Source organism: Thermobia domestica, chromosome 15 (genome assembly GCF_964235325.1).
Source record: "Thermobia domestica chromosome 15, izTheDome1.hap1.1, whole genome shotgun sequence".
NCBI lineage: Eukaryota > Metazoa > Arthropoda > Insecta > Zygentoma > Lepismatidae > Thermobia > Thermobia domestica.
Genome location: NC_137468.1, coordinates 139,702,892 through 139,724,224, shown reverse-complemented (window position 1 = coordinate 139,724,224; position 21,333 = coordinate 139,702,892). Strand labels below are relative to the sequence as shown.

General features: G+C 36.4%; 1 protein-coding gene across 2 annotated transcripts in view; it reads left to right on the top strand.

Annotated features, from left to right (window-relative positions):
- The window catches only part of Epac (Exchange protein directly activated by cAMP), a 1,466,091-nt gene that overhangs the window by 1,015,251 nt on the left and 429,507 nt on the right, over nt 1-21,333 (top strand). For both annotated transcript variants that reach the window (XM_081740195.1, XM_081740196.1), the window contains exon 4: nt 4,981-5,127. In XM_081740195.1, coding sequence (XP_081596321.1) covers nt 4,981-5,127 — 147 coding nt within the window. The remainder of the gene's footprint in view (nt 1-4,980; nt 5,128-21,333) is intronic.

Genomic DNA, 21,333 nt, shown 5'->3' with positions numbered 1-21,333 from the left:
TTTACCGTCAATAATACATCGCATAAAACAAAAAACCAAATACTTCTGCATAATTGGCAACATAAATATGACATGCACAAAATATACTTGAAAAATAAGTCTTACCAGTTTCGCTGGAGCTGGTAGGCCTAATGTCTCATAATGCCTACATAATTTTACTGAATCTGGATGCATTATTTAATTGGAAGATGTAGCTGAGGATGAAGCAGTGCTAGTTGCGCTTTTGAAAATGTACTTTTGTTGACCTTTAGCAGTTTTGATAAGTTCAGTAAATTTTCCTGCCTTCACCTCTTCAGCAAATTCTGAGCACGATAGGTCGATATCAAAGCGAATTATAAGCTCTGCTTTCACCAAGTTCATCGACAAACAATTCGTCACTCCAAAATAATCTGAATAGAATGGAGAATAGGACTAATAAGGGGGAAATTACCGGACATGTAACATTCAGTTTTGAGGTCGTACCGGACGCCAGATAAGGAGGTTAAAAACCGAGCTGTCAGGTAAAATACCGGGCTGTTGGTAACCGTATATGGAACCTCTCACACAAAAACAAACATAAATAATATAGAAAAAGTTCAGAATAAATGTTAAATTTATTTGGCATATAAGGAGACAAATAAATCCGAAGACATAACAGTAGTTAATGTCTAAACTTTAATAACAAGGACGAATAATGCAAGATAAATTGTTGCTATAAAATTATTTAAAAAAAAAAAAAAAATCAACTGCAACGATTTACTTCAAGAATTCACAATACGCACTCCTACAAATGTAACTCGTCTTGAAAATTTCAATTTCTTTTACTGCGACAGATTACACACGAATATAAACAAGAGGTCACCAATATAGAGACTAGGTAAAACCTACAATAGAATAACAAAATAGAAAATAGAGTTGGATGTTAATATTAAGAGCAAAAGTCAATTCAATGCATCTCTTTGTAATGTAATAAGAAATAATTGTAGATGACAGAATATTAATGATGTTGCAACTGCATTATACCCGTAACTGTAAGCAGTGGCGTATTTAGGACCCCCTGCCCTCCGAAATAAATTTGTTAGTTTTTCGCATTCCATGTACAACAATAACCCATCTTATCATTTCTAAGAATTTCATTGATTTTTCATTTTGTTATGCTCTTTGTTCAGAAATAAAACTGTATTTGTCAAATTTCACTCCATGTAAGACTGCGTTCTTTTCTCTCTCTCTTTCGACCATTCTACTTTTCTGTTTCTTTTTGTTAGTTGTTACTTTCTTTCGTTTCTTCTATCATTTTTTTCGTCCACTGCTAGTTGTTATTCAAGTCGACCGTCGCAAGTAACACCAAAACTAAGAGGAGTTGATAAGCGAAACTGATGTTCCATTTGCACGGACATCAACGTAACGGGACTTTAGTTATTATAAGCAAAAGAATCGTTTAGTAAAAAGAAAATTAAATGTTTGAATTAAAGAAAATCAAGGGGGGATATAAGAAGCCCTGGAAATTAGGTAGGCAAAGAGGAGAATTCTAATGCTTCTCGTCTCCTCTCGAATTGAGAAGATATTTCTTGTCTCGCTTTCTAGAAGATATATTTCACGGCTTGTGAACAATATTAGTTCTGACCAGACTTACAAAATTCATACGATATGGGAGAGGTTCTTAACCGGTATGTCAACAGTCTCCTGGAATGTGTTGGGAAATTTTAGAATTTAAAATTCATAAATCATTTAATAATAATTAGTTAAAATCAATTTTGAAGCAGACTGAACCAGTCAACGCTTCTAGCGGCACGAACTATTCTTAGTAAAATATAAAATAGGGATAGCCAATTCCGGAATTTTTACTTTCCGGAATTCGGAAAATTTCAGATTTCGGAAAAATTCCGGATTTCGTAAAAATTACCGATTTCGGAAAAATACCGGATTTTTTCAAATTCCGGAATTTTCAAATTCCGGATTTTTTCAAATTTCGGGTTTTTTCCAAATTCCGAACTTTTCCGAATTCCGATTTTTTTCTAAATTCCGGATTTTTTCCGAAATGCGGAAAGCGAAATTTCCAATTCCGGAAAATTTTGGCCATCCCTAATAATGATTTTGGCGGGCGCGAGGCTTAGTGGTAGAGTCCCTCCTCCAGTGCTTGGAGTCCCTGGTCCGATCCCAGCTCGCACCGTGTGGACTTTGTGGTGGACAAACACCGTGCTCATCGGTTTTCTCGGGATTCTCTCGTTTCCTTCCACTTTATTCATTTCCACCATTTCACTCATCTCTCATCATCATCGTCTCCTTTGGCCTAACCGACGTAATCGTGGGACGTAAACTTAAAGATTTCATTTCATTTCCTAATAATGATTTTATACTATAAAATCATTACTTTATAGGTACTTACAGCAAGGCGCAAAATTTCAAAGTCAGATGCACTCGCCAATCCAAAAATGATGGTCGCCAGTATCTCTCGTGTACAAATTATGGTTTGACAAAGAAAGATTTCGCATTCCATGTTTTCTCTCACTCAGTGACAATTATTTTCGTGCGAAATAGAAACTGCGCAGACCGTGAGTTTAGGCAGAAACCATTCCTACTGAACACTGGTCGCCAGCTCTAAATTTCTAGTCGCCAATGGCGATCTGGCTACCCTGGAATTTTGCGCTTTGCTTATAAGATCACACTATTATAATTTATATTATTATTATTATTATTATTATTATTATTATTATTATTATTATTATTAATAATAATAATAATAATAATAATAATAATAATAAAAAAAATCAAACAAGTGTGTCGCAATATCTGGTCGTTGTGTAAAATGCTTCGTCAGTCAAAAAAGATTGGGTACGACTGCAGCGTATAAACTATTACAATTTTAGCAAGAAGGCTCAGCAGGGCATTCGGTTTGCTGTGTTATTGTGGTACAGAACTCAGTGACTCAGGTAGTGGAGCTTGGACAAACGAACAGAAAATGTGTGTTCAATGTTCATCATGGCTCGTTGACGTCAAAAGGAAAGTCGTGAAGCTACTCCGAGTCCCAACTGGGGCTTGAGCCCTTGGAACTATCTGGTGCATACACCATCGATCTTCGCAATACAGATTAGTTTTCACCGCACTATTTCGCTTCCCTAATATAGGATTGCTTTACTGGTCCCGATTTAAAGTATTTTAAAATTGAAAAACGAATAATTGCAGCTAAACTATTAAAACAAGCTTCCTGGTATAAAGTCCTGGAGGGTTCAAGCCGACCATCCATTAACTTGTTGATATTACTTGCCCTCTTTCATTGAATTAGTTTCTCAATCACCCTCATGACACTGGGTGAATATCACAATGCCAACACCACCTGGTTTTCTATATTTAAGCACTGACCATCCTACACATTCCTTGACTTCAGTAGAAATTTGAAAAATAAACTAGACAAAGAGGGCATCTCAGCAAGAAAACTCGCCCTGAAGAAGTGAGACACGGACCTAAATCTAGGCCTACACGTACTTTCTACTGTGCTTGCAATTAGCACAATTAAAGTGCATGACGTGTATGTTGTGTTCGCCTGGTTGATTGTATTGGAGTTTTGCGCCCCTTTCATCAGTGAGGCTATATGAGACGTGACCTTACAGCGAACCACATGAGCTTCCGCTGGGAATCGAACCCGAGTCTCCCGCGCCAAAGACGCGTACGCTAATCACGTACTCATGATGCAGCTCTATTGCGTTCGTATCACGGTTCCTCTCAAAAAACTACTTCCAATGGTATGTGTGTAAAGAAAAGAAAAAGATTCGCTCAGGAACTGATAAATCAGTAATCCTAGAGCTTAGCCGAACAAATAAATTACCTAAAAAATATTGGAGCATGCATTTAGTTCATTAAGTGCATACAATACAATGGTAGAGAAATGGTCGATTTTCTGATCGTGACCCTTCAAATAGGCTCCCGCTTTCTTAGGCTCTTGTGCGCTGTTCACTTATACGGCTATTAAGCTCGCGCCCAGCCCGGAAGTTTGAAGATGTCATGTATATTAAAACGTGTATAATTCTAGTGGTATGATGTTACCCAGGAGACAAGACAAGACAATTTTCGAGACGAAATGCGAGACGAGATAGTAGTCTTCCAATAGAATGAGATACTTTTTGAGATCAGACAGCGCTTTCACAACATCCGAGACGAGATAGTTTTCCAAATGCATCTCCTGGGTAATATATTATTGTCACTGCAAAGACCAGTGACTGGAAATGAACACTCATTGACAACCATAACATACCGATATGGAATGTCCTCGTTCTTTCAGAAGAGTACAACAAATCAAAGTAGTAGAATGAGTGTGCTCTGTTGTATAATTTTGTGATTATGACTGTATGTTATACCACACGTACAGTTAGATTTTCAGAGAAAAACAAGGAAGATTTTAGATATTCATATGTGGTTTCACATACTATAAAACACGTCAGAGAAAACGGAAGATCTGACAACATTAACCAAACGTTGGAATAAAAAAAATGACGATCACTAAGACAGCAAGTAGGAAATGGCGACAATACTTACCAAGTATATTTCGTAATATTAAAATCATATTAACGTTCAAAATAAAGGTTACTATCCAGCACTAATAATGTATCCTGTGAGCTTTAGAAATACTGTATGTAATTGAGAATATTTGAATTCTGAACATTATCTACATCATATCCCCAAAAGTCTTTTTTTTTTCTTTCTTTCTTTCTTTTTTCTTTTTTTTTTTTTTTTCGCTTGACAATATTTAATTAAGTTACTTCTGTGCTGCTCTTTCATAAAATGTCAGCCTATGTTCTGTTTGACTTCCTGCGTTCCATTTCGAGGCCAAGCCAAACCATTTTTCCTTTTAACTGGCATTTTATTAATGAGGTCATCCAGCCCAACACCCAGCATATTACGTGAATTTAGGTCTACCCTCTTTCTTATCTCGAGTTGTTAATAAGTTTAAAGCTGCCTTCTCTTCTCCGCTGTGTTTGCTTAATCATTTTCGTTCGTGCTTTGCAGGCTCCCGTGTCGCTGTGCAGTCTCGGGGTGGGCGCAACTTTCGGAGAATCCATCCTTCACGACCTGCCCCGAGAGAGCACTGTAGTCACCCAGGCGAACTGCGAACTCCTGAGGGTCGAACAGAGGGACTTTCGCATGATCTGGGAGGTAAGTCAATTTCTATTACTTCTGATTTTGTTTTTTTTTTTTAAATATAAAGCTACTGACTGTCTAGCCAGTGGCGGATCCAGCCCGGGGGCGGGGGGACCTAAGCCCCACCATAGTAGCCATCGAGAGAGAGTTAAGTTGCAAACTTCTGTAGGATCCATGAAAAATTTTAAACTCATGATGTATTTATCATAGTTTGGGTTCTGGCTCCCCCTCCCCAGTTTTTACCTTCTAGATCCGCCACTGACTGGAAGTAACAGGTTGGTCGGAAGAAAAGTAAAACAAAAATTAACAATTGAAATGCATAGTATTTGCAGGTAAGGATTTGAATTAATTCGCAAACTAGTTTTAAGATCTAACAACTAGCGGCCATGTGCAACAGTCGGCCCATTTGAACCCTTTAATCCGGCCGTCCTGACCATTATTGAAACTGTATTTCTTGCGTAATCTGAAACTGATTGCTCACCTTGAAAATATTCTCCGCATTGGAACATGCGGCATCCCACGGAACACTGAGAGACTAGTCCAGAACATAAAGGGTCAAGTTTCCCATTAAAATGATAAATAAATAGATTTCTCTGCTTTTCATTAATAAGTAAATATGTTGGTTACCGTTATAATATATTTTGTATCCCTGTGATATTAGTATACGATGAACGAATTTCTCCATTGAATACGTACGGCCTTCCATGCCAGTAAGTTATCTGTGATTCGCCCATCCTCCATTCCAACTTAGTCATGCATGAACTCGTAGATGAATAATTTCTAGCTGCATGCCCTCTGACGTCACGGTTTATTCCTTGTATTCTAAATAAACCTGACGGAGAGAGCAAGGAGAAGAAAAGAAACTTAGCGATGATGGAACACAGTAGTGACAGGCGAACAAGACTTAGTCAATGGTTTTGCTGATACATTACTCGTGCACCGCCAACACCTTTTTTACTCCATTTCACCGTCCTGTTTTGTTATGTCTAGACTTGTAACATATGCCCGTAACAAAACATCACACATCACGTGTCACTGATAGATGTGCAGCCAACTTAATTACGCGCTGCACATAATACCGTAACAAAATCATGTTACGATGTTCTGCGCAGCTGTTCCGAATGAAATCGGTCTTTCTCTGTCGCATCAAAAGAATGTTACGTATTACAGCATGTACTAGCCAGCACGCTTTCCGCACATACACGTGTAACATCAACCTGCACACTACAGGTCTGCACGGGCCAAAATTTTTAGCCCAGCCCCTTGAATTTATAATCTATAAGCATTAGCGGATTAAGGGCGGATCCAATGGAGCCCAGGCTCCGGGGCCCCAAGCTCAGGGGGCCCCTTAAAATTCCTCTGTTTAATACTAAACTATAGCAATCAATTTATTATATTATAGACTTCAGACCTATGCTAAAGTTCTTTCCGCTCGTTACGCTCGCGGTATCGCTAGATTTAAGTCTTTCATTCAGCAGCATTTAACTGTTAATAATGAATATAATTATTGAACTGTTAATAATGAATGTAACTAAACTAATTATTGTAAACTTGGAGCACATTAAAATATTACAGCATAGTTCTCGGTGGTTCGATAAGCCTATGAGGCTGTGGAAGGCAGCAAAGAAAATTTATGCGCTGGAATTTATTTCGTAAAATAGGGCCCCCTTAAAATAGTCGGCTCCAGGTCCCTAAAAGCCTTAATCCGCCCCTTTTAAATAGAAGCAATATTTCACGAAAAGCTGGTATTTTTTTTAACACATGTGTTCATCATCAAGTTTTCATAAAGTAGTCCCTTTCTCCTTTAAATAATTTCAGAGGCCGCGGTGTTTCAGTGGTAGAGCGTTCACCTCTGGTGCATGGAGTCCTTGGTTCGATCCGTGCTCGCGCCAAGTGAACCTTGTGCTAGACAAACACCGTGTGCGTGGGTTTTCTCGGGGTTCTCTTGTTTTCTCCCACTTTCTTCATTCGACCATTTCATTCATTTCTCATCATCACTGTCTCCTTTAGCCTAGCCGGTATAATCGTGAGACGTAAAACTTAAAGATTTCATTTCAAATAATTTCAATCAAAGCACAGTTGCAGGAAATATGTAATTTCGAATAAAACAAACTACTATATAAAATTCTGAGTATATATATATATATATATATATATATATATATATATATATATATATATATATATATATATATATATATATATATATATATATTTTAATGAAATTCTTGAGAACCTTATTTCTAAATCGAAGGGTAAGAAGACCAAATTCACTCTCTTATTATTATAGATCCATTTGAATTGAAGCAGTTGAAATAGTTGGGAAAATTAAAAAGCCATACCCTATATTCCAGGTGCCACAATCGGTATAACGCGGCACACTGGTGTTTCCAGCAAATTGAACAGTGTGGCGCAAACTTTTTCCTATTATTTGCAAGAATATTTGTCGAGTTTGTTATTTATTATTATTATCAACGATTCTTCCATGGATCAGCTGTCTGTATACGGTTAAGCAACCACAAGTATCATATTGAGGGAATGAGTATAATTATTTACTTTAATAGTAATAGCAAAGTCTATTTGCTTGTATATTCTACCGGGAATAACTGCATCCGTCTAAAAAGCTAGGACTAACAACAAAGGGATCCGATGTTCTGACCACACCACCGCCCCAAATTGGTGAATGGCACAAGTCCTTTTCTACGCCTTGGCACAATAAGGGCTGTTGCGTTGAGGGAGAGAGAGAAACAATTTAATTCCATTGCAGTCATATGATTTAATAAATGTTAACTTATGTTTATAAATTATATAAGTAATCGTATCGTTTTATGTTTTTATTATTATTATTATTATTATTATTATTATTATTATTATTATTATTATTATTATTATTATTATTATTATTATACATTTCTTAACACATTGATTGCCATGTGTATGGAATTCCACACACACGGCTCTGCCGTGCAGCGTCGCGTGATGGTTTTCCATACACAAACAATATAGATATTCCAAGTTTGTTGTGTTTCGTTCTATAGGTGTATATGTAATTAGATACATATGGCGTAGAAATCAATACCCACGCCACGTATATGCAAAACCATACACAAAGAAATTTGTGAACAAAGACATTGAGTTTGAGTTTAAGGTCTCCTTCAGCAACGAAGCTATATGAGACGTCGACCTACTGATTAATGTGGACTCCGAACCACGTGAGCTCTCGCCGGGTTTCCCACGCCAAAGGCGCGTATACTAACCGCTTAGCGACGAACGATCTTATGAACAAAGACATTTATGGGCTAAACAAAGGCGAAAACAAAGATGTGTGATGTGATTTTGAGTTTATCGTCCCTTTCAGCAGCGAGGCTATATGAGACGTGGACCTACTGATTAACGTGGAATCCGAACCACATAAGCTCCCGCCGGGCGAAAACAAAGAATTACTGGCGAATTGTTGTCCGTGATGCACAGGTGATAACGGTCAACAGTTTTAAATTTAAACAAATATAGTTTAAATTAAGCACGAATTTAACTTACAGTGTACAGTGGGGAAGGCTCAGGAGTTCGCTAGGATCTTTACAATATCAAACCCCGTCAAATACACTGCAAACCTGTCAGCAAGCCCCTATTAATATTAAACAGGTGTTGTGTTCTAATGATCATTTCAATGCAAACCTATGTAGGCCTACGGACTTCAATACTCGCCCTCAAACGAAGGTACAGACTATCCATGATTTGCCGTATTGATTTGCAGACTATCCATGATTGCCCTTTGTATTCTACTAACATGTCTTCCAGCGATTACAACATTTTTTGGTATGTCAATCATTGCTTAGTTGGATAGCTTTATCTAGAGGCCACTGATTAACCTGACATTGTATTTTTCACTTTTTTACCTTTGAAACTGACAATCATCGTTTGGACATTTCAGTTGCACTTACCTAATATTAACAACGTTTATTCGATAATTTCGTAATATTGTATTATTTCTTTTGTATTATTGATTAGCTTCGTTAGGCTTATTTAAACACTTTTTTCTTTGCACCGGCGTGTCATCTCTTGGACAAAAATACACTAACTCTCACTGGAAATCAAATCCAGTACCAATGCATTTGAACCATTTGACCACAACAAGGCACATTTAAAAAGTTTCGAAAATTGTGATTATGTGTAACATTTAAAAATATATCTAAGAAAGGGTACGGAACAAACGCACTGTTCTTTCTCGCTCGAATTTCTTACACTGACTCATGTTAGGCTGCAGCTATTATTGAAACATTTATTTGGAAATTGCGAATAAAATAATGTATTTTGGAAAACTTCGCTAGAAGAAACTTTAGGCCCAAAAGTAAAGTGCCCATTTGTCATATTTCCGTTAGAAATAACCTAAGCCATATATTAGAATTATTAAGGATATAATTGTATGTGAAATATAAGAAAAAGCGTCTGAGTAATTTCTGAGAAAAATCATAAAAAAAGTCACCCCCAAGTATAAACTATCCCTTGTGGATCTTTTCAGGACATACGAGCTATGCTATATTGTTAGTGTTTTCATAAAACATTTATTTATGAAATACGAACACAATCTCCTGAGTCGTTCTTGAGAAAATCGCAGGGTAAAACTTGCTGTCAAAAGTAATATAACACTTCTAGATTTTCAGGATGAGGGAATTATACCATATAGCTAGGTTATGAACAACAAACATTTCCTGAGTTGTTTTTGGGAAGGTCATCGTGAAAAACTTACCCCCAAAGGTAAACTATTCTATCTGCAATTTTGAGGTTAAACGATTTATGCCATATTGTAAATTATTTATAAAATCTGGACCAAGTATATCGAGTAATTTTTAAGCAAATCGTCAAAGCAAATCGCAAAAATTTCACTGTCAAAGTAAACTCTCTCTTTTGGATTTTTCTTTTCGAAACAAGCGAGTTATACCATATTGTAAGATTAATATAGAAAATATTTTTTACTGAAAGTAGAACAAATTTGTCTCAGCTATTACTGAGAAAATTGTCAACAAGATTCAACCCTTGAGAAAACCACTCCTTCTCTATGTTATAGAGATAAAAGATTTATGCTGTATGTTAGTTTATTAATGAAACATTTCTTTACGAAATATGAACAAAATTGCCTGAGGCGTTAATGGGAAAGTCATCGGGGGAGAGCTTACCCTAAGAGTAAACTACTCCTTCTGAATGTTTACATGACGAACGAGTTGTTATATTGTTATGTTATTAATGATACGTTTATTTATGAAATGTGGTTGAGAAAATTGTGCAAAAAAAGTACACCATACAGTAAATTACTCCATATGTATATTTTCAGAAAAATGATTCATACTACGGTGGAGAGTTGTTAATAAAATATATATTTATAAAAAATAAATAAAATAATCACAGCATTTTTAGAAAATTGAATTATTTTAAATTTTCATCCTTCAGTAAACTACCCTTACTTTTAGGTGTCGAAGGCTATAAAATTCGAAACGATAGTATGTTATTAAAGCGTTGTCTAGAATTCGGGCCAGATACGTTGAACAGTATGGCTTCTATTTGAGTGCATATAAAAGCGTGACGAACCGACAGACGAATAGATGGGCAGACATCGAAAAATCACTTTTTCGATATGTTGGGGCCATGTAACTTGAATTTATTGAAATCTCGTATTCGATTTATAACTATCACCACACTTTCTTCTTTCGTCGCTCGAATGTGAAAACGAATAGGTCTACACCGACACGTAAAGTGATAATTTGTAATCCCAAAAATTTAATTTTTATGTTTAATGTGTTTCACGCTAGAAAACAACTTATGCCTGTTACATCATTTTATTATCAGTTTTTCACGCCACTGTATAATTCGAAAGAACGGTATTATTATAGTTAATATCCATGTCATCTTTTGGAAGCATTCGTGTTGCTCACAAATAGAGCTGTATAATTTAGTTTTGTTTAAAGAAAGCATTCTTTATTCCTTACACAAACTTGATTGCATTTCTTGCACTTGTGGATGTGAAAAAGGAGAGAGAGAGAGAGAGAGAGAGAGAGAGAGTCATTACTCTAAAGAGACACACACACACAAACACTAGTACAATAATTTAATGTCAGCTTTTTTTATGACAACGAGCTATTCTAGTTCATTCGCTGTGACTGTAAGGCTGCAGGTCTGGCATGTTTATTTTTTTTTCTATTCCGGACTCGTAGACACACTCAAAGTGAGTTGAAGTTTCTTCTGCTGTACAAAAACGGAGAGGGGAAAAATAAGCATGCCATTCCATAAACTGAAAATAATCGCTATTACTAGTAGTACACTAATTCTGAATAAATACATCATCAGAGGAAACAAAAAATTATTTCCTTATTATATTGTTTCGGTTCTTATTAACATCAAAATTATACACTTTCTATAATGTTTTGTAAAAGAGAAAAATTGGATGGAATGGGATGGGATTCGATCTGGTGTCAAAACAATATAAGAACTACCAGTCCGCCACTCTACCCACTTGATCACACAGACTACCTTTTGTTGCCTGTCTTTTTCTTAGCAAATAATGCTCATGGCTATAGAGCATGTCACTTCCAAACTTAAGACAACAGTTTCCCTCTTTGTTTCTATATTTCCGTACAACATCTTGGATACAGAAGCTAATTTATATTTGGCAGACAATTTACATTCTAGATTCAAACCAATAAATGCAATATTTTACTCCACTTTCTAGTTCTTTGATTCAACTTCTGGATACTACGATACTACCAATCGTGAAATTCCCTCTGCAATTGTGCTCTGCTACTGCAAAAATCCCTCGAAAGCATTATTACCAGTATACACAAAACCGAGCATAATTTTGTATTCTGCTTATATTTTTATTATTTTATTATTATTTTTTTTGGAAATATCTTCTTAGATGGATTGCTTTCTATCATCTCCACTTACAAATAACTGAATTTTACCCATAAACGTAAGGAAAATGGAATAATTGCGAAAAATCGTGGGTTACAGTATACGCGCTTTTTTTTTTTTTTTTTTTGCGCATGAGGGTACAGTCTCATAATCAATTATGATTTCGAGAATGACTCGGGGCAGAAATTCTCGCTCGGAACTACGAAATTCCCCCAAGATATATCTCGATTGTGTTCATGTGGAATACCAATATTTTGGCAGGATTACTTTTATCTATCGTGTATTAAAAGTTCCTCCTCCTTCGAGAAGTCTTCTGAAATCACCACTCCTCATAATAATGAACCGTGTAGTTTTAACTGATTGGAAGATTGGAAGGTATGGTTTTGAGGTTCTTTAAAACTGGCCTCTCAATAAGTGATGTGGAGTCGAGTCGACTGGAATGGAATTTGGGGGAGAAACATATTTTTGCTTCGTCCGAAAATACTAAGTGTAAATGAATGGTAGAACTTTCTTGCCTCGTTCAGAATTCGAATTGGAATCTCTTGATTGCAGTCTTGCAGGTTTATCTTCAGTCTAACCTATTTTTTTCGGATAGTGTCTTCACGACTTAAGATCTCGCGGACTTCCTTCCGTAAGTTTTATTTATCTTCGATTTTGAATATTGTTGAATAAAATGGTCTTCCGACTATACCTGAAACACATTTATTAATAAAGTTACTTTGCGAGCGTAGACCAGCAATTAGCGTTTCTGTTTGCAATCGGAAGGTTCTCCGTTCGAATCTGGTGGTCAGCAATCCTGATGCAGGTTTCTTCTAGGGATTCTTCCTCAATCCAGTGGTAGTATTAAATGAATGCCCTAACAGAGTTCCTTTCACTTTTCGCATCTCATTTTTGTTGATTACTTTAATATAAATTGGCTTCACAAGCAGTATATCTGGAAGTTTGTTGAGTAAATAAATAAATAAGCCTAAATAAGAAGCTTACTTACGTATTTAATATGAATAGCATGTAAAGGAATGTCAGTAGTCAGGGAGTGGACTGTGAATTTGAGTGCGATCTTAAAACAATAAGTAGATTAATGTGGGAGATAAGTGTTTTTTTTTTTTTTACAGAGAACTGGAAACCGGTTTCTTGAAAAACCGAAAACCGACATTTGCATTTTCTCCAAAAATCAATTCCGTTTTTCTTCGAAACCAGTTTCAGGTTTCTTCAGATACTGGTTTAGTCTTCTGTCGAAACCAGTTTCTGTTTCCTCCAAGAGTTTTGGGTTTCTATTGAAACCAATCTGATTTTCGTCGAAGCTGGTATCTGTTCTTTTTGTAGTACTAGTATCCAAGTAAGCTAATGAAGAAGCAAAAAGGTTTTGATGGAAAACAATCGAACTGGTTTTGGAAAAGCAAAACTTTTTTTGATAGGAAACTGAGAAACCTGTTTTTGTGCCCACCAGTGATTGCTACTCCATTGAAAACAAAAGTTATGAAAAATATTTATAAAATGTTTCTTCAAAGAGTATGTAGCAAAAATAATGACTACTAAGTGACGTAAATAGGAGAGCTTCAAAATGTTGATATAGCAGGAAAAGAGTCTGATAAGTATACTGTTCTAAAGAAATTAATTTATGAGGAAAACCATCAATGGAAAGAACAACACTGTATCGGATTAGCTACATGAAAGCGAATAACTGCTGCAAAAAAGACAATTATTGTTTCACTATCTCGATGCGAGGTTTGAATCTCAATTCCCACCATCCTGACTGGGGTTTCTTCAGCTATACAATATTTTGTTAGTTAATTAGTTGAAATTTAGCATTCCTTTCCATCACCAAGTCTATATGAGACGTGGACTTTCAGCTTACCTAATGATTCAGTGTCAATCAACTTTTTAGTTGTAACTTTTTCATGTAAAAATAATATTAAATAAAAAAGATTATGGACGATTATAGTTCATGTATCCTAAATACTTAATTTATAGAAAAATGAAATATTTCAGTTTAACGTCCGACGATTACTCATTTAGGCTAAGGGAAACGATGATTAAGGCAAATGAATGGTGATGGAAGAATTAGTGGGAGGAAACGGGAGTACCCCGAGAAACCCACGGACACGATGTTGCTCACCACAAACTTACTTGGCCGGGGATTGAACCAGGGGACCCATATGCACCAGAGGTCAACATTCTACCACTGAGCCACCGTGCCCCTGCTACTTAATTTACAGAAAACTTCCTGTCACTTATGTCGAATATCAGAAGACTGTGTTTCTAATATTGTATATCACATTTACTTTAAACTATAATACTCTTTCTTTCGACCACCAATTTATCCTTTTGGAACAAATAAGTGAATTTACGAACTTCTCTATTCAACCGATTGGTGGTAGAAAAAAGAAGGAAAAAATCTGTTTAAAAAGTTAGAAGAAAATAATAACAACAGAGTAAAGAAGATCTTAATTAAGATGGTAATTCATGCTCCTTGAGGCGATTAGAAATTAAAATTTAAGAGGGAAAAAGAAAATCCCTCTCTTTATTCTCTATAAAGAGCTATAAGGAGGAGGCCAAAATAGAAAAAGACAATTTAATTTGGAATATTTAAAAAAAAAAGTGAATCCATGCGCACACACAAAATAGAAGAAAGAAACAATTCATTTTTTGAATGAACTCTCGAAAAAAATTAATGACATCTTCTCCCCTCCCTACCTTTTTTATTTCTCTCATTTCTTTTCGTTTTAGTATCTGCATCCCTCTTTCTTCTGGTTCACTTCCTTTCTCTGTTTATTTCTTCCTTTTGTCAATATCTTTTTCTCTCTTCTTTTTATGTTACTTCCGTTCTCTCATTCCATCTTCAGTTTTATTGTAATATTTTCGAATTGCTTTCTCTCTCGAAATTATCTCATAATACACTCCTATTTCTCTCTATTCAGTTCCTCTGCTTTTCTCATGAAATACTTTTGTCATAAGTTTTCACCTTATTTATCTCGTAATATACGGGGCTTGCTCAGAAAATAATGCATCCCACTTCAGTCTTGATTCTAAGTTTTGTAACTTTTACTGTAAAAACAAGTTACTACAATTTTCCAGTCCTTATATCAGGATGAGTCAAGTCTTGCAATACCCAAAATTCAAACGGCAGGCACGTTTATACGCTGTGATCGATCGTAACTACAAGGTCAAACTGGCCTAACGTGTAGTGTGGCAAGAGGAGTATTTAACACGGACGCCACCACTCCGTCAATACCTTCCGTCAGCTTTCAGTGACAGTGACGATGAGTTCTCAACAATGTTTGATATGTGAACTTTTTACTGTATGAGTTCGAACTAGGGCATAACACTGAGGCAGCAATGAAAAACATATGTTATCTAAACGGAAAGGTGCAGTGAACCACGGCATATCTCGTTGATACCAGAAAGTTCGTCAGGTTCTAAAAATGTCGAAGACCATCAACCCAGTACAACGGATTCTGAGGTAGTATGACACACCATTGAAGAAACTTTATCCACCGGCACACGATAAGTATCAATCCAACTTAGCATGTTTCCAGTCCCCTGTAGTGCGTCACCTTCACGAACTCGCGAAAACCATCAGGAGCTACTGCATTCTGCCACATGAGATGACTCCAGCTCGCGCCCAGAGGAGTGTGGATGTCTGACGACAACCAGGCCCGTATCCAGGGGGGTCTAGCAGGGCCGGGCCTCTCCTAAATTTTTGCTGCTCCCCTAAAATTTTCACGGTAGGCTTGCAAATGAACAATAATATGGTTGGATCTGGCCCCCCCTACAATTTTGGGCTGGCTACCGGCCTGACGACAACTGCTGAAAAATTCAGATGATGTGCGTTGCCTAAAACGGATTGTCGATAAGTGGGCGTTTTTCGAAATCCGAAAGTACAAAAACAACGGTTGAAGAAGAGCAAACTTCCAGAACTGTTCATTAAACGGGGCCGTTTCGAGCATGCTATGTATGTAGTGAACGACGAGGGGATAATTTACTTTGGGTTCTTTCCTAACAGCCGCCCTTTATCCGTAAGAGTTAAAGCTGATTTATGTTACATTACGCCAAAAGTGTCCTGCATTACTCAACCGAAAGCCTGCCCTTCAGATTACTATGATGCACTTTCTGAAATTACGATGCTTCACCAACCAGCAGGAGGTGAAAACAGCATTGATTGACTTATTTGCCTCTTACGACAAGGCGTGGTATCGACGTGGAATCGAGAAATTGGCAGAAAGGTGTCTGCAAACAGTCCAATACAAGGATACATACTTTGAATATTAACCTAATACCTGCTTTCGTTGTAACGTAATCAATACAAATATGTTGTGTGCCAGAATGTCAAGACTTATGACTTACCTTGTAGATGCCTTATTTTACCATGTAACGCACACCCATATTTTTGGGCGAAATTTTACGATTTTTTCTTTTCTTTCTTTTTCTTTTTGTATTAATAGATGTTTTTCTTCTTGTTTTCGGGGCTCCCTCTCGTGGCTATATGGCTAGAGTATGCACCTTCAGTGCGGAAATCGGTTCGATTCTCGGTGGGAACCCCAGTAGTTCGTGTCCCAGGCTTGATGCTGAAAAGACGCAACTAACCAATCTTCCTGTTACCTACATCATCTGATGACACTCTGAGTGCGAAAGTAAGTTTAAAGTCTCTCGGCAGCTATAGTACCATACTCTTTAGCATATTTAATAACTTTTAGCTTAAAACTCTCTGTATACGTTCGAAATTTTCCAAATGTTTCGTCCAAAATTTTTGTAAAATGTCAGCTAATAGAAGATGATACTTCTGCGTCAAGTTCACACACACACACACCAAAAAAAAAAAAAAAAAAGTTTACAATATGTTATTTACTAAAGTCAGCGCAACCCATAATGATCATAATGCTTACTCTGTGGTTAGAATTGCATCGTTATTCTTTTCTTTACACTTAACGGGATGATCTACCTTTTCTCGGCACAAAAATTTTTATATTGGACCTTATGGGGAGAACATGGCTACCGAATTTCCTCAGTTTCTAAGGAACTGGGTATCTCTAATGGGAAAGAAAAATTTTGCAGCATTCTACAGAAGTTTATTAACGGGTTGAAATACTTAAATTGTATATTTGTCTGCTAGTTTAGCAGAAATAAATTATTAAAAAATAAATAAATTAGTTTCTTTTTATACAAATTATAATATGTCTAACTTTGGAACCAATTATGGTAGAAAGATCAACTTTTTTTTGTTTTATTCCTTGAGAAGAAACGACTCTAATAGTTTTAATCACAACCGTATCTGATACGTCAATTAAAAAATAGTATTTTAATATAAGTATTAAAGTCCACCTGTCAAGAAGTTTGACGAGGGTAAGATATCCGTGCCCACCCTTTTCTTCTGTTTTCGTCCCGAGAGACATGAAGGGACCGTTTTCACAGCAGGTGTCAATGCGAATGTAAACATCCTGTCCTCACGTTCAATAGCCCTAGTTCGGCCACTTTCTCTCTCTCTTTTTTTTTCTCTCTCTTCCGAGGAGGTGTTTCTACACTGTAAGAAAATTATAGATATGTAGATAAAATGGTGATCAATTATTTCTGATAGCCAGATGATAGACAAGCATTCTAAAATGCCTTCGAATTCCAAAAATGTATCGACCATAACTTTACCATCTGGTTATTTTCAGGAGGCAAAAGTTATATTATTATTATTATTATTATTATTATTATTATTATTATTATTATTATTATTATTATTATTATTATTATTATTATTATTATTATTATTGTTTGGAGTTGGAGTGCAAAGTCACGAAGATACAAATGGCTCCATTGGCTAAACATACACATAGCTGCCCCCATTCAGAACATCCCTTTGTGCGTTAGAAAACATGCTATAACAATGCGCCCCTCGCAAAAATCTAATTCAACTCTTATTGACCTCAGTAGCACTTACTAATAGCGTAAATGCTATAAATCAGGCATTTGCAAGTAGGAACAGGGATTGGCCGAATCACAGAAATCTTACTGTCGTCACGGGCTGTAAAAGGTAATATATTACATTTTCACAAGAAATAATTATCGGATAATTTAATAACGGACAATTTCGCGGGCTGTATAAAAGAACTCGGCGTGTCAGATCCGGGCCGCGAACCGACGTTTGGATATACTGTACCTGCGTAAACATTCAACAAAAATATTTCCCCCGTAGGGCGCTTCTTTGTATTGACGAGAAATGCCCAAACAATAGTAAGGAATTTGAAAGTCAAGTTCTGACCACCAGAAGTAATAAACAATCGAAGTCAAATAAGAAATCGTGGATGCTTAGAAAGGCTATTCCAGTAGCAGGATCGGAGAATACAGGAAATCTATCCAGTGTTTTCTGTATATATATATATATATATATATATATATATATATATATATATATATATATATATATATATATATATATATATATATATATATATATGTTTGTATGTATGTTTGTATGTATGTATGTGTGTGTCGTGGATGAATAGTTACGCTAATCCTTTATAATCAAGGAGTCCCTTGTTTGATTCTCGATGAAGACACAAGTGGTTCGGATTCTAAGTTAAGCTGTAGGTCCCACCCATAGGACGTCATCATTCTGAAAGTATGTTCTTTTCTGCGTATCCTGCTTCTTGTTTCAACTCTTTAGGATAAATCGAGACTAACTGACAGTGCGTAGTCTTAGCGGGGTAAGCGCGGAAAACGAAAAAGTCAAAGAAAACAGGGCTTTGCTCCCTTGTCCCCATATAACAATGCACAGTATGGACACCGTTCCTAATGGATCTTACAGGAGCTATCATGGCAAAATTTTTGTATAAGACAATTGGTGTGTGTCGTCTGCATGGTTGTCTGGGGACAAAAAAGGGCAAACATGTTTTTCAATAAATAAATAAATAAATAAATAAATAAAAGAAAACGTGCATTTTTCAATTCCCATATCCTCGTCCTAAGAAGGCGCTTAGCGCAACGAGCCTAAACTTTAAATGCTTTGAAAGTTTGTTCTTTTTTGCGTATCCTGCTTCTTGTTTCAACTCCCTAGGACAGTGATGATTTCAGGGGTGATTCTGGGAAGGGGGGGAATTCTCCCAAGAGCTACGAAATTCACCCTCGGGTGCTTGAGATCTTCGCAGAAATTTCTGTGGAGCACGCAATTTTTAGTCGGTTTACCCCCAGTGCCTCCGGAGGAAATGATCTGAAATTAACACTGCTATAGGATAATTGGAGATTGGCTTACAGTGCTTAGTCTTAGCGAAGTAAGCACGAGAAACTAGAAATATCACAAAAAACAGGGCTTTTGCTCCGCTGTTCCCCCGTGAAAATGCACGGTTTACATACAATACAGGTTGGATCTAACACGGCTATTTAGAGAACGTCTTATAGAGCATTTGGTGTGCAGTGTTGTCTGCGGACAATGAGGCAAAACCGTGTTTTTCATTAAAAAATGGAGTATTTTAAATTCCCTCGTCCCTTCAGGAAACGCTTCTTCAATGAGACCGTATCCTGCCTCTTTCTCCCATTCTCTAGGCTCTAAGCCAATTAGGACTGACAGGCATTTGATAAGTCCATTACTTGGTTGCCTAGTAATTAGCCATCATATTGGCTGCCATATTGGATTTAGACAAATGTTCTCTCATGCTACCATGTAAAATATGTCTTGTCGTGATGAAAGCTACCAGAAAAAGTAGGTTTCGTTTAGTCCTAAGGAAGTACGCTATATCCTAGACTAATGCGTGCATATACGCATTTGTAACTTTGTACAGTTAATCGTTAGACAACAGTGTTGCGAGGTTGTAAGGTTTCTAAGTGGCAATAAACAATGCCATATTTAAATTCATCGGCCTCAGAAACCTATAGTTTGACACCAAAATTATCTTTCTAAGTGCCTTGGTTCACGATCTCTCTCATTATATATATATATATATATATATATATATATATATATATATATATATATATATATATATATATATATATATATATATATATATCGGGTGTTGCAAAATAAGTGTTACAACTCTTGGGAGGTGACTCCTGCCACTGAGACAGGAAAAAAAGTTCTCTTCAACTTTCTGCTATCGGACATAGTTTCAGATCTACAAGGCGCCGAAAGCGTGGGAAAATGACTTTCGGACGCAAATAGTTCGGAAACTATCCAACATAAAGAGGGCGGGTAAAAAATTCACTGAAGAAGTCATATCTGCTCTATTGAATTTTGCATGTTTCACAATCCTATCATGCACGCGCAAGGGATTCCCCAAAGGAACGTAGGGAGTCCCGGATAATCTGCCAAATGAAACTTAGGCCGTGTCCAAAAGATACAAGTGCACATTTGAAGTACGCTTATTTCCGGAAGTGACGTCACCTAGTGTGCGTCGAAAGGTCCAAGTTCACAAGTGTGCGAGTGCATAGTGCGTAGTGTGCGAGGATGTACACTACGTTAGTATACTTGTGTGCTTAATATGGCGATTTCTCGTAGAATGACCTAATAAAATTTTAATAGGCATATTCTTAATATTTTTGTTTAAGTAAATATATTTGTGGACTGATTTTATAATAATTTACTTGATAAACATACAAGTTAGTGATTTTACAAGTCGAAAATAAAAATATTACGCAAATAACAAATGTATTTACGTTATGTTCTTTGAGTATGCAATAGAATTTAAAATAGTATAGGGAAAACAAACAAATAGTTTCTTTAATAATGCTATAAAGACGTTTGTGCTTAAATATTACATGGTTTATGTAGCTTAATTGAAATAGTTGCACTATCGGTAATGCGGCTATTTGCACGTAAATGACAAATTTTAATGGTGTATGAATTAAAATATTAAGTTCTAGCATAGTATACATAGATTATTCATTTCTCTATAGCTACAGCTACAGCCGCAGCCGCAAATGTTAATTCATAGACACATAAGCCTAATTTTATAGTTTTGATTCTAAACGAATTCCCTTCAACGCTACCATATTTCCTTGCACTTGAGAGAGACTGTAATATACCAATTACCGTACATTGTGTATTTTTGACAGGTACCGAAAAGTGAAATACAGATCAAAAATTCCTTTCTCCACATTTATCAAAGATTTCACAAATTACTCCTGGTAAGTCTTTACTATGGCCATTTCATTTTTTTTTTATTCTTCGATTTAGCGATTTGATCTCTCGGTTCCGGTTTTAAGAACTTGCCTCTTCACCCATATACTGTATATAAGGTAGTAGCTAGGTTGGTTCCTTTTTGTACCAAAGTATAATATTTAATTCACATAATATTGACGAGCGAGTGTTAGCGAGTGAAGGCTGGTTGGAACCCCGCA